The sequence below is a fragment of the Lagopus muta genome, chromosome 2, assembly GCF_023343835.1.
Source record: "Lagopus muta isolate bLagMut1 chromosome 2, bLagMut1 primary, whole genome shotgun sequence".
Lineage (NCBI taxonomy): Eukaryota > Metazoa > Chordata > Aves > Galliformes > Phasianidae > Lagopus > Lagopus muta.
Genome location: NC_064434.1, coordinates 58891049 through 58904203, shown reverse-complemented (window position 1 = coordinate 58904203; position 13155 = coordinate 58891049). Strand labels below are relative to the sequence as shown.

Below are 13155 nucleotides of genomic sequence, written 5' to 3'. Positions count from 1 at the left end.
CATCTGTACAATCTTTAGTACTTCAGGCCTCTCAAAGCCCAGTTACGTTCACATGGGTTGTGCCTAATGTTTTCAGCTTGTTTTACACCTTCTGACCCCCCTGTTAACAACAGTCTACTTTCATATTCATTCTTACATATTCTTCTTGCGTTAGCTATGGCTGTTACACAACCAGTTGAGACTAATATTCTATCTTGTGTTGGTGTGACTCTCCCCATGGCTTGAGGAGACAACAGCAGTTAGAACATGCTGCTCAGCAATGCACTTTGGAATTTGTCTGCTGTTGAAGCAGATTGAGTCATGAAGCTGGCTTTTTAGCCACTTTAAAGTTATACAGGCAATTTATGTTTCTCAGTTGATTTTGTCAGAGCAGACCTGCAAAATCCTGTTAACTGATGTTAGAATATTTCATTGCAATTACTTATGTCTATCCATGCTTTTTCAAGCCCATGTCTCTGTGTAATGGGGAGCTGTCATTTTTCTCTTTTATTGATAGGTTCAATGATAAGGGTGTTGTTTGTATCTTTGAAGGCTGTGTCCTTGTTCTGGAATATTTTGAGTTACTGTTGTCTTGGAAACTGACTTCTCTAAAGGTTAGCATACAGTTAGTATACAGATTATTTTTATCCTGTTCTTTTCCAATTGTTGTCTTCCTGATTTATTCTATTTTTCTAGGATCCAAAGCCTTTTCTGCTTTTGATTCATGCACCCTAAAAAAAATTACAGTTGAGATGTTGCAGAAAATAGCCTTCTATGGCTATTCTATGTAAATGAAACTAAATATAAATTAAAAAAACTGTAAACAGGAAGTCGTCTATAGAAAGCTGCATTTTTTTACTTGAGTGTATAGACTTTAGAAGCAGCTTTGTTGTCTTATTGTTGAGATGGTAACTCCTTTAGAATTAAAGGAATTACATAAACTGCAGTAACTGTGTGACACTGGATGCTGGCTGACTTTCCTAGAGACCAACCTCCAGTAGTTTGAAATCAAATAAAGAAAAGGAGTAAGATATATATGATTAGAAATTAGTCTAATAATGTAGCCTGTATTTTAATGTTTATGCTAAACTTAGCAAATTCTATGCTTCTTGTCTACACTGCTTCTGCTGCAAGAAATTGAAAACATGACGGTTACTCTTGCACTGAAAAAAACACTCAGTTTATGCAGTGTAAACTAAATCAAGGTTGAGACAATTCATTAATGACGTTAATTAGCCAGCAATCAATGAACTATATTCAGGATCAGTGCCAGTAATAGAAAGGATGAACACCAACATCTAACGTTTAAGAAATGTTGTGTGGATGCTCTACCAGTTCTTGGCAGTTGCTTGCAGAGTGACTTCTGCCTGCATCAAACCAAGCTTTGCTGCTCTTACTTCTTCAAGAACTTTTCTGCCATTTTTTGCAATTCTCATGTATTCAGACTGATGTTTCCTTCAAACAGTTCCTCAGCTACTGTTTAATAGCAGCACAGTCATTTGGGGGTTGATAATATTTCCTCTTTAACATGATTAGTTTGGGGCTAATACTATACAGATCTGAGAACTTAAGTATCCCCCAGCTATCCAAGCCTAGCCTAACTAAGGATGGGAGAGTTGGAGTTCTTTATGCTGCAGAAGAGAGGCTCTTACTGTGCTCGTTCAGTACCTAAAGGGAATCTGTATCAAAGATGAAGGGAGGAGAACAGATACCTATATTAGAGACACCTGTAGTAACATGACATGGGGTAATGGTTTTAAGTTAGAGGAGGGTAGATTTATCATAAGATGGCTTGGGTTGAAAAGGATCAGAACCCCCCTGCTGTGCTGTCCAGAGCCACATCCAGCTTGGCCTTGAATGCCTCCAGGGATAGGGCATCCACACCCTCCTTAGGCAACCTGTTCCAGTGCATCACCAACCTCTGTGTGAAAAACTTCCTCTTAATATCTAGCCTAAAACTCCCCTGTCTTAGTTTTAAACCGTTCCCCCTTGTCCTATCACTGTCCACCCTCATAAACAGTTGTTCTCCCTCCTGTTTATACACTCCTTTCAAATATTGGAAAGCTATAATGAGGTCTTTCTGTGATTCTGTTTTTGCTCAGGCATAACAGGAACTGTTTTCCAGGCTATTTTCCAAGGCTGGGTCATTTAGGCACCCTCACGGTAATGAAGTAGAATATATCACAGAATCACCCGGGTTGGAAGGGACCCCAAGGATCATGTAGTTCCAACCCCCCTGCCTAGCAGGGCCACCAAACATACACATTCAGATCAGGTTGCCCAGGACCCCGTCCAACCTGGCCTTAAACACGTCCAAGGATGGGGCATCCACAACCTCCCTTGGCAGCCCGTTCCAGGGCCTAACCACTCTCCTTGTAAAGAACTTCCCCCTAACATCCAACCTAAATCTTCCCTCCTTCAACTTGGATCCATTTCCCCTAGTCCTGCTGTTGTCAGCCCTTTTGAAGAGTTTACTCCCCTCCTGGGTGTAGGTTCCCTTCAGGTATTGATAGGCTGCAATGAGGTCACCCCGCAGCCTTCTCTTCTCCAGGCTGAACAAGCCCAACTCCCTCAGCCTGTCCTCATAGGGGAGGTGCTCCTGCCCTCTGATCATCTTTGTGGCTCTCCTCTGGCCCCTCTCCAACAGCTCCCTGTCTTTCTTGTACTGGGGGCTCCAGACCTGGACACAGTACTCCAGGTGGGGCCTCACAAGAGCCGAGTAGAGAGGGACAATCACCTCCCTGTCCCTGCTGACCACCCCTCTCCTGATGGAGCCCAGGATCCCATTTGCCTTTCGAGCTGCCAGAGCGCACTGCTGGCTCATGTTCAGTCTCTCGTCCATCAGGACCCCCAGTTATTATATATCCAGAGAGATATATTTGAGAAGGCAAGTGGATTTGTATTTCAATTTGGATTAATGCTCTTTGGTGCCAGCTTTGGGATCCCTTTCTGCATCTTAGCTTCAGTAACAGAAGACAGATAGGACAATCCAACAGTTAACGCACATAACTGAGAGGCAGTTTTCTAGTTAGTTGTGTGAGCACAGATCTAGATCCGTTCCCCTTTGCTCAAGACACCTGTTGTACACTAAATATTTTTACAGATGTCTATTCAGTCTTTGTTATTCAACTAGCCTTAGATAACCAATTTTGTGTTTCCCCAGACCCTTAGAACTGTTACTGTTATTTGTCACTGTACCTATCTTAATAGAAGTGGCAGCGTTTTCAGAGTGAACATGTAAATTCTAATTTCAGCAGTTGAGATCAGAGCCACTCAATAATTTTTGGCCTTTTTCAGTGCATAGACTCTGAAATATTTTCTTGTCTTGATGATGTTACATAAACCATACAGCAAAGCATATGGACGGTAAGTTTAGTGTTTGTTGGGCCCTTTGAAGTAGCCTGAAGATCTCAATAGAGTCGTGGACTATAAGTTGACTACCCAGAATTTTGTAATTTTAACTATCTATTATTAGATATGTTATCTGTTTGAGTTCTTTTTTTCATTTGCATGTATTTCCTTGACATTCAATTACTGTGCTGGAAGCTGTGGTGTGCTTTTTCTCCGTATGGTCCATTGTGGGCCTCTCAGGTTTTCACACGTATTTGATCAGCTCCAATCAAACAACAAATGAAGATGTAAGTTCATAGTTTCTACATACATGTTTTTATATGGTAGTGAGATGATTAAAATTCATTGTGTGTTCTTTTCTGTAATTCTTAGACCAATCACAGGTGCATAGTTTTGTAAATGCCAAAGTAGGAAAAAAGGAATAAAATCGGTCACATTTGATTTGAAATATCAGAAGAGCTCTTTTGGACTGTAGCTGTGGCTTGAAGATGTTCTGCTTATACAATGTGTCCATTATGACTTACACCCACAGGATCTGTATATTGAAAAAGGAAAATACAGAAGAGAGAATGCAAAGAAACAAGTATAATCATACCTTTTAATTCAGTAGAAAATTTACCTGGAGTCCTAAACACCATTTGACTCAAAATATTATATACTCCAAAATAAAAATTTTGGAGTATGATGAATTCTCAAAATAATTTTTTCACCTTTTATCATATTTTTTCTGGTTTCCTTGCCATTCTGAGATCTAGGACCTCTAGTGAAGAGTATGTCATTAACTCAAAAGTCAACTTTCTCATTTCTGCACGTGTTTTTTTGTTGTTTTGGTGTAAAACTATATTTAACTGTGTAAAGACTTTTTGTGTCTTTTGCTAACTAACAAGTGAGAGATAGGAAATGAATGAAAGGAGAAAATAAAGCTAGTTAGCTAATGTTAGAAAACATGTTGGAGTTTAGCAGATACTCTAACAAATTACTGCAATATTAAAATTATTGTGATTTTCTGTTGTACCTTTTTAATAGGTATTTTTTAATATAAAAGTAGTATCTTAGAGACTGTCAAATAAATGTTTGGTCATTACTTAAGGCAGCAGTTACAATTATAAACTGGGAAAACTACATACAGAACAGGAAAAACTGCTTGGGCTTGGAATATATGTCTGTAAGTGTTCAAACAAGAAGGCCTCACATCTCTTTTGGATTGTTGAAAGTCAAACTGCAGGGAATTGCAGCAGTATAACACAAATTAAAGCACACATTTTCAGCTGAATACAGTAAGGCATTTATTTAGTCAGGCTCTCAAGCACCTCACAAGCAGCAAAATAAGGTCGCCTAAAAAAAACCCCATAGAATGGGATAAAAGACAATAATGACTGCAATTGCTTTAATGACTACAATTGCTTCATAATATTTCAGAACCATTTGTGGGCTTTAAGGGAAAATAGTGCTGTGTGGACAGCTTGGAAGTTGCCCAAGAGTATGGGAAACAAGTGCTTTATTGCTGGCTATAATGGTATGTTGCAATTGAACCTCTTCTATGGAACAGGCTGTAATACCTGTAAAATTTAGCTTTGACCATCATGCAAAAAAATGTTTAGAGCTCATATTCCTACTGTGATTATATTTGTCCTTTGAGATTTTTGACTGTCTAAATTTATGGAGGCAGAGCTTGTGCTTACATGTAACAGTTTCCAGCTTTCATAATAGCCCAACGCTGTTAGGGAAGTGCAGTCTTGGGATTTCTCTGGTCTGCTTCTGTGAGCAGCATGCTGCTGTTTTGGGAACCCTTAATTTGCCTCAGTCATTTTCTGTATTGTATTACATCTGATGCAACTTGTTCCTATCTCTTCAGATTAAAGGATCATGGTCAAATAAAAGAGGTAAAGAAAACTATAATCCATACAGTTATGGCAACATCTTTACTAATTGCTGTGCTGCACTCTGTGGGCCCCTCTCTCCAAGGTAAGAGCATCAAAAGTATTGTTAGTGCAAGCGAAGGCACAATGATGATTGATTGGAAAAATATTCTTTCAGATTTCTTGAGTTTACTCAACAAATAATGTTTCTTTTTGCTGTCCTTTAAAAGCATTAATTGAATAGCAAGTTGGTAAACTGTGGTTAAACTGAGTTAATGATTGTGTATAGTGATTGGATCCTATAAAATATGTGGATTTAAGGTTGATTTCTGAAATTAAAATAGAATTATTATTTGTTCTTTGTTAAAAACTGCTGGCAGTTAATAATTCTTTGTAATTAAATGTTGCATGATGAGCTATTGGAAGTTAAATAAACTCTTACAAATCTAACGCATGTGACATGAGTCTCTGAGAGAGATGTATCTGGGTCTTAGACTCTGTAGCTAGTTTGATAATTATTTATTTTGTCTCTGAACTCTTTTATTTAAATGGATAATAACTTTTCTTAGCTTATGCTACTTTTAGCATATACAAGATCAGGACAATCTTGGTTCCCTTACACCGAAGTAATCCTAGAAAATCTTTGTGGTTTAATTTCCGACACATATTTCATTTTACAATTCTGCAATATTCTTACTGTCAGAGTTAGATAAAGTTCTTTATCTTGATTTAATATGAGACAGAGCTAAGACTAGAGAACGAATAACTGGCAGCAAGAAGGTCACCATTCTCATCTAACTTCAGTGCCCGGTGATCAGATAGCTGGTCTAATGCGTGTACAGTAGAGGCCCATTTCCCCAGTATGAGATGACTTTCATCTTGTAGATTAATTTTGTGGCGATACTTTTTGGTTGTAGCTTGTTTGCTTTGCCTGAAATGAAGTAAGACCTGAATCTGAACTACTGAGAGAAGAGGAAATGAGTTGATAGTTCAGTGGCTAAGGTGCATCTTTGAACGTGACGTCTCTGTCTTTGCTCTTATGAATACCAGAAAGTCTTCCTCAGAATGTTAGGAGGTCAGCAGGAGAGGCTGGCATCTTTTCCAATGAATGAGATAACTGAGTTATGATTTCTTTGTTCTAGGTTAACACTGTAATTCCTGTGTGGGAAAGAGTAATCCTGCATTTGCTTCTTGACTCTGGTGATCGTGCCTTAGGCCATCCCTTTAATCCTGCTGTTCTGTTTGACATAGAAAAATTTGATGCCTTGCTTCCAAATCTTTTGTTTGACCCTATGTGGAAATAAGTACTAAAGCCATACAAATATCTCTTACTATTTGAAATAACTACTTAGATGGATACAATTAGACTCACGTGATAGATCAAACTGGCGTTGACTCTTGTGTTTTCACAGAGTTTGTACATTTTTTCCCTGAATTCCATGCACTAATGTAATTTATTTAGATGCTGAAGTACATGCAGAGTTTCTGCAGGGAGGTAGTTTGTGACTGATCAAAAATTTCACTCACTTCACAATGTAACTTACGGCATTGCATTTTTTGTACTTTCTTCCTGGTCTGAAATCAAACAAAGAGTCTAACATACTGTTTCAGAACAAAATTTCTCTGAAATATTTAATCTCAGCTACAACCCAAGTCACTAGATATTCAGATGTAATTTTCCTTAAATTCCAGTAAAGATGCCTTACTAGCAATTGCAACTTAAAATTCAAAATGGAATGTAGATTAAGATAATAATTTAAACTTTTCCACTGCCATTAAAGATAGTGTTTCTCATTTAAAACTCAGACAATTCAGAATACACTTCACATATCCTCAGCAGTAACTTTCAAACCTTAATTTGAATCATAGCTGTCAGCGTAGGTCTAACTAGAGTTCTGACATAGTAAGTCATACGCTATTTTGAAGCAGCTGATTTTTGAAGGAGTGCTTTCCACAAGGCAGATTTTAATTTCAGATGGATTTCTAAGTGTTGTGAGTGTACTTTAAAAATCTGTTCTGCAGAGCTTTGTGAGATCTTAAACTGTTTTATGAGTGGTGGAAGCATCATTGACGTTTGAGAGGGGAAATGCCTTAGCTATTTCTATGCATGTGCTTATCTTTCAAAATTCAGGCTATCTTGACTTAGAGATGATTTGGAAGTTCTATAAGTCAGCAAATAGAACTAGCTCCATGCTGACTTTAGCTCTTAGGTTTTTTAACGCATTCCTGTCTTCTAGCAGCAGGATCTAAAATACCTATGGTTAAAATTTGTAATCCTGTGGGATTGTTTTGTTGTTGTTGTTTTCTGGTGGAGGCCAGGAGGAAATTAATTTTATTTAGCATTCTTGACCGATCAAACTTGTAGCTTTCCAGATGGGAAGCAACGCTGTTGATGTCACAGAAAAATAACATTTTCATCTAAGACTTTAAAAGAAAAACAGTGAAAATGTAATTGAAAATGTAATTGAAACTAATTTAAAAACAAACAACAGCAAAAAAGAATGAATTGAAGCATAAGCTGTTGAAAAGTTCTTGTTTTGTATGGAAGTAATGAGCTAATGTTCATGTAGATTACTATATTACAGTCTTTATATTCACCTTTTTGTATGATTATTAAGCAGCAGAACTGAAGTAGGGAATGAGTTCTCCAACTGGGGGTAAAATTAAATATGGAATTTCAGCAAAATCTTTAACTGCATCAGGTGATTCCAGTTATTGTTCTTTAAAGTCTTATGTATGATTTTATTTATTTCTATAATTTCCCACAAAACATTTTTTCTTAACGTGTTTTTGTAAATACATCACTTTGATAAGAATAGTAGAACACTGAGCAGTTAACAGGTAGCTGTCATGAAGCAGCTGGGAAGTAAGTTGTCTAAACAAAAGCTTATCTTTCTAAATTTTATTATTAGCTTTTAGGAAATGAGTATTTCTGGAGTCTAACTTTTAATTGAAAGGTGTAAAAACAAAAGAACAAAAGATCCTTTGAAATAGACTCTGATTCAGAGTTTGCTGGTTAGTTTGTAATTTGTTTTCACACCTGTAGTTTAATATGCATATTTTCGAAGTACAGCTTCTAAGTCTTTTGTCCCTGTTAAGCCTCCAGAGAAGTAGCCATACAAATAACTGTTCGGAAGGTATTACAAGGAAGCAGTAACTTTGCAGATAGTTAGAAATGAAGTCTTGCACTTATTCAGTTGATTAAAAGGTGACATTTGAAGATATTGGTAATATATTAATGTCTGTGGACTGCTGTAAGATTTCTCTTTTGTTTAGAGGAGGTAATTAGTGAGCAAGAGTTGTTCTAACTCTCTTTTTCTTTATTTTGATTATTCCATAGCTTAATCGACAGAAGAGGATTTATACAACCAGATACGCCACAATTAGCAGGACCATCAAATGGCATTACTATGTATGGGGCCACACAATCTCAGAGCAACATGGTAGGAATCATCCCATAGTGTTGTTCATCAAGATTCCTGTGAATGTTTTCCTTCTCCACTTTCATGTGAACTAATCAAGTAATAACTAACAGGATACAGCTGACATTGGGTGGAATGACTTCTTTATTAACAGTAAAGAAAGAAGAACATTGTAATGTATCTTTTGCATAGTGTGATAGTTAATGCTCCCGGATTTTGAAAAAGAGAGGCTTTTCTTGCTGTTGCTTTATTGAGTATACTGGTGTTTTGACTTGTGCTCTTGATATGTGCTATGTTTTGAACTGGAATATTCAAGTATTGTAGACTTGCTCTGGTTCATTGGTTTCCAGCTGACTGTTATGTGGTGTAGCACTTTCTGTGTATTTGTTTCCTTCTTTGCTTGTATGCTGCGGTTTTGCATAGACTAATATGTTTTAAAAAGCAAAGATGAACAAAGGAGTTTCTAAGGGACAAGTATAATGAAGGAAGAGCAGGAGGACAGTGAGCTTTCAATGAACAAAATATGGCGACTGGATTGTTGCAACAAAACTTTAAAACATTTTGAAACTGTGCCAATAGTTTTTGCTTTTTTTTTTTTTTTTTTTTGCTGGTAGCAATTACTATCGTAATGGAAGATAAGATTTCCAGTGCCAAGAAGAAGAGAATAACTCAGAGATCTTTTTCCAAAGGCAAGCATCTTACCTATGTGCCTGTTTTTGAGTTGTTTTCCACATATCTTGAATTTTAAGATTTTGTCAAAGAAGCCGTGAGTTATGTACTCTGCCAACAAAGAGAAGGCCACAAAGCCTTCCAATGTAACTCTTTCCAAACAAATTAGTTCCAGCATTGCTAATAAACTGATATAAAATTGTTGCTCCAGTTCCTATGCTTTTTCTACTTATTAAGTGAAGGATTCATTGTTTTCCTTTATGAAGAAGTGTATTAGAATCATAGTCTGAATTCTTTGTGAGATTCAGTTGTACAGAACAAGGTAGTGCTCTGTGGAAATTTTACTCAAAAAAATTTAACCCTGAAAAGGAGTTGTTGTCACAGGAGGGTAAAGAAAGCAAAACTCAAGATAGCCCAAGTTCTTTCAGGGACTGCCTGAACTTTCTGACTTTGTGAAGGTGTTTCTTATTTATGATCATAAGCCCTGAATAGGTTCTTTGCATTAAACTTTGTTAACCTTATAGGAATTGAAGTCACATTGTAAGAAGGCATTGTATGAGTTATTAATGAGCAAATCTTGTACCAGTTTGATTGAAGATTGGCCAAATTTGTCTGCAGAAATGGAGATACCTGTTATACTATTACTTTAAGTCAAGCAGGTAGCTGTTATGATTTTAGAGTGTAATACTTGTAAATACACAAGTGCATTTCTTCAAGGATTTGAACTCCTTACGTCCTAGGACATCGCATTATCTGGGCCAGGACAGGTTTAGGTTCTTCAACAGTTATCAAAGTCACTTTGAAATGTACAGCTTTCATTCCTGAAAATGATCTCACAGAAGAAGTTTTAAATATGTATTGGGGTCATATTGTATACGGAGGAATCTCTTTGAGACACTGATGCCATTTTATCTCAGGGTATTATTCCTGGTCTGTATCCAAGACCGGTTGGATTCTAGTGGCAGCTGGCTGTTAGCATTACAATTCCTCTAGTGTGCTGCTGCAAGCTTTTAAAGATCTGCTTAGTTTCCTTGTCTCTCTAGCACTGTTTTCTCTTCCCTATTCATAATCTTCTTTCCTGAATTGTTTGGGGTATAGGAAATTATAAACTCATTTCCTACCTGCAGCAGTGCAGTGAGATACAACTTCTTAATTGTTCTTGTTTAATGTTTTGCTTTTACTGCGTTCTAAGGTAGTAGACCTTGAACCTATCTTTGTTCTTCTCTCTCCTATTTCTTATCTCACAAAGCATCAAACAACAAAACTAATTTTCCTAATTCAAAGATCTCATCCACATATCGGACTCCTTAAAATAAGTTCTGATTCACCTTACTACTTGCTTAGTTGCCTTCAGCCATTCTACTTGGCTTCAAGATTTCCCATTGCTACTTAAATATGACTGGATTAATCAAGTAAAATGTCATCATTCTGTTTAAAACTTTCCCCATGAAGTGACTTGTAATGCTTTTCCCAGCTTTCCATAACCAGTCTCTCTCATCCCAGTATACAATCTTAGTTTCTTCAGAAGTTTGGGGGCAGCAGTGATGGGAGTGCCAACCATTCACTTGGTCTCCCAAAAAAGACTGCTGTAGTTTTTTTGAATGAAAGGCAGTGTATTTCACTTTATAGTAGAGGATAAACAAGGTACATGACATTCAATTTATTTTAGAGAAGAACGCTACAAAATTCTCTAGAATTCCTTTTTCTCAGAGTTCAGAAGTGGATGTCAGAATTTCCTTTGGAGATTGAAGTTTTCAGTAGTTGACTGGCTCAAGCCCAACACTGCAGTGGATGTGGAACTGGAGGAGGAAAATCTTTGTGGAAGAAAAGTTTTTCTTTGTAACACTTGCTGACAAAGATTAGGCAATACATGGAATATTATTCTGCCTTCCCTTCTGGAATGTTGCATATCTCTTGGCAGTAAAGGCAGAGACCTACAGTGAAAAATGTGTTCTTAGAGCTGAGGCTGGAAGGTCTCAAAGAAGTGTTTTGAAGGGTGTATATCTGAAACTTCAGCTTGTATTAGTATACATTCTGAAAAGGAGAAATAAAGTGATATTCCTTGACTTAAAATTTAAATCACCAGGGGTAATTACGCTATGTTAGCAAGTTGACTGACTGTAGGAAATCAGTTATCAGAAGTCTGAAGTGTATTCTAGTACAGTTTTATAGCAAGACTCCTTTAATTTTTTTCAAGAATACATTACCTCTTATGTCTATATTGAATCTCAAGTTCTAGATATTATCCACAATATAACAATATTATCCGCAATATACAATCCGCAGAATGTGCTAAAATGTCTCTTGCCAATTGATATTAAAGAAAAAATTTAATGAGTGTTTTCTGTCACGCTTTTACTCTCTTTTCCCTCATTCCATTCTCTCCCTCAAATCTTTTACCCATTGACTTTTGGCCCTTTGTAAATAGAACTATTTTGCCTCATCCAAATAGCATCTGGTCATTTTAAAAATCTTTTTGATACTTCATGTTCTATTTTGCTTGCATTCATTCTAATGTATCTCCTAGCAGCGGTCATTGTTTCTGCATTTAAGTTTAAAAAAAAAAAAAAAAACAACAACAAATATCAATCTACATTTAAGCTTGCCAGACACTAGTTTTCAATGCAGTACCTTATCTCTTATTCAGGATACCATCTGTGGGGTGCTGTTTTTGTATTTACATTTTTTTTTTGTGATAATTTTTGCCTTTAAGACATGGAATATTTCATATAAGATCTGTTCTGGTTTTTTTATTGACTTTATTTGGCACGATGTCAGAAAGTTGGGGTTTGTTAAAAAAGTTTGTTGTTATCAGTGCTTCAAAGGCCCGTACTACTATTTCTTTTAATTTTATTTTTTAGGTCTTTATATAAAATAGATTTTTCTCCTGTTCTGTCCTTACTGCTTGCCTTATGTTAGTAAGATTTGAAGCTATAATCACTTTTCTGAAGGTCAGTACCACATATAATTTTATTTTCTGAAACATTCCTAGTGCTTTTGATCTCTTTTTCAATATAATTTTAAATTCATTAGCCAACTTCTTAATATTCTTATCCACATGACAGGCATGATTGCTTGGAGCTAATGATGTGTAGATCTAATATTTCCATAGTATTTCCCTATTAGCATTTTATTGCTAATTATTTTTACAAGATCTTCATTAGTTTCATTGCCCAAGTATTTCTCTTCTCATTCTAAAGAAGTGGAGGTTGTGTGAAATGCAGCATCTCAACCATTATGAAATCATTTCTTTGTAAGGTTTGCTTTCTTGTTACTATGGAAAAGTTCTTAATTCTTAAACCCATCAGCTACTATTACCTGAATCTGCTCTTCTGCAGTATTTAGCTTTATCATAAAAGCCTGAGTTGATTCTTGGGTTTTAATTCAGGGTCTTTTCCTTTTTAGTAGTCCATTGTAAAGAAATACAGAATCCATCTCACTCTATGCACTTTTTTTTTTTTCCTTAAAGAGGAACTTGCTGTGTTTATTTTTACTGTATGTCTTCAGAAATTCTCTAGTGCCTTATTGAAGTGCTACATTTTACTTCTGTCTGCCTTTGTATCAGGACAGGCTCATTTTATAAAGAAATTCACTTATTATCCAGCATTATAGGTATCTCTATCAGTGCTCAGGTTATCCAGTGCTTATTATGCAGACTCCCTTATATTCCATTCCCCATTTCCTCAGTGCAAGTTCAGTAGTTAAAGCGTTTATTTACTCTTTTATTCTATTACAGTGCATGTGCAACTTAAGATTATGAAACGTGCAGCAAGTTCCCTCTTGAATGTTCACAGCAGTATTTCTACTACTGTTTTGCAAAAAGGATTCCAGCTGATCCAGGGAATGTTTACTCTGACTTGTCCCATTGTTCTTTC

At 36.5% G+C, this 13155-nt stretch overlaps 1 protein-coding gene across 7 annotated transcripts in view; it reads left to right on the top strand.

The window, feature by feature from the left end:
• ZDHHC14 (zinc finger DHHC-type palmitoyltransferase 14) overlaps window positions 1-13155 on the top strand; it is a 515017-nt gene that overhangs the window by 496215 nt on the left and 5647 nt on the right. For 5 of the 7 annotated variants that reach the window (XM_048935637.1, XM_048935635.1, XM_048935633.1 and 2 more), the window contains exons 6-8: window positions 3515-3617; window positions 5186-5295; window positions 8530-8632. In XM_048935637.1, the coding sequence (XP_048791594.1) occupies window positions 3515-3617; window positions 5186-5295; window positions 8530-8632 (316 nt within the window). Of the gene's footprint in view, window positions 1-3514; window positions 3618-5185; window positions 5296-8529; window positions 8633-9225; window positions 9301-13155 lie in introns of all 7 variants that reach the window. The other 2 variants (XR_007374980.1, XR_007374981.1) reach the window with 1 other exon arrangement.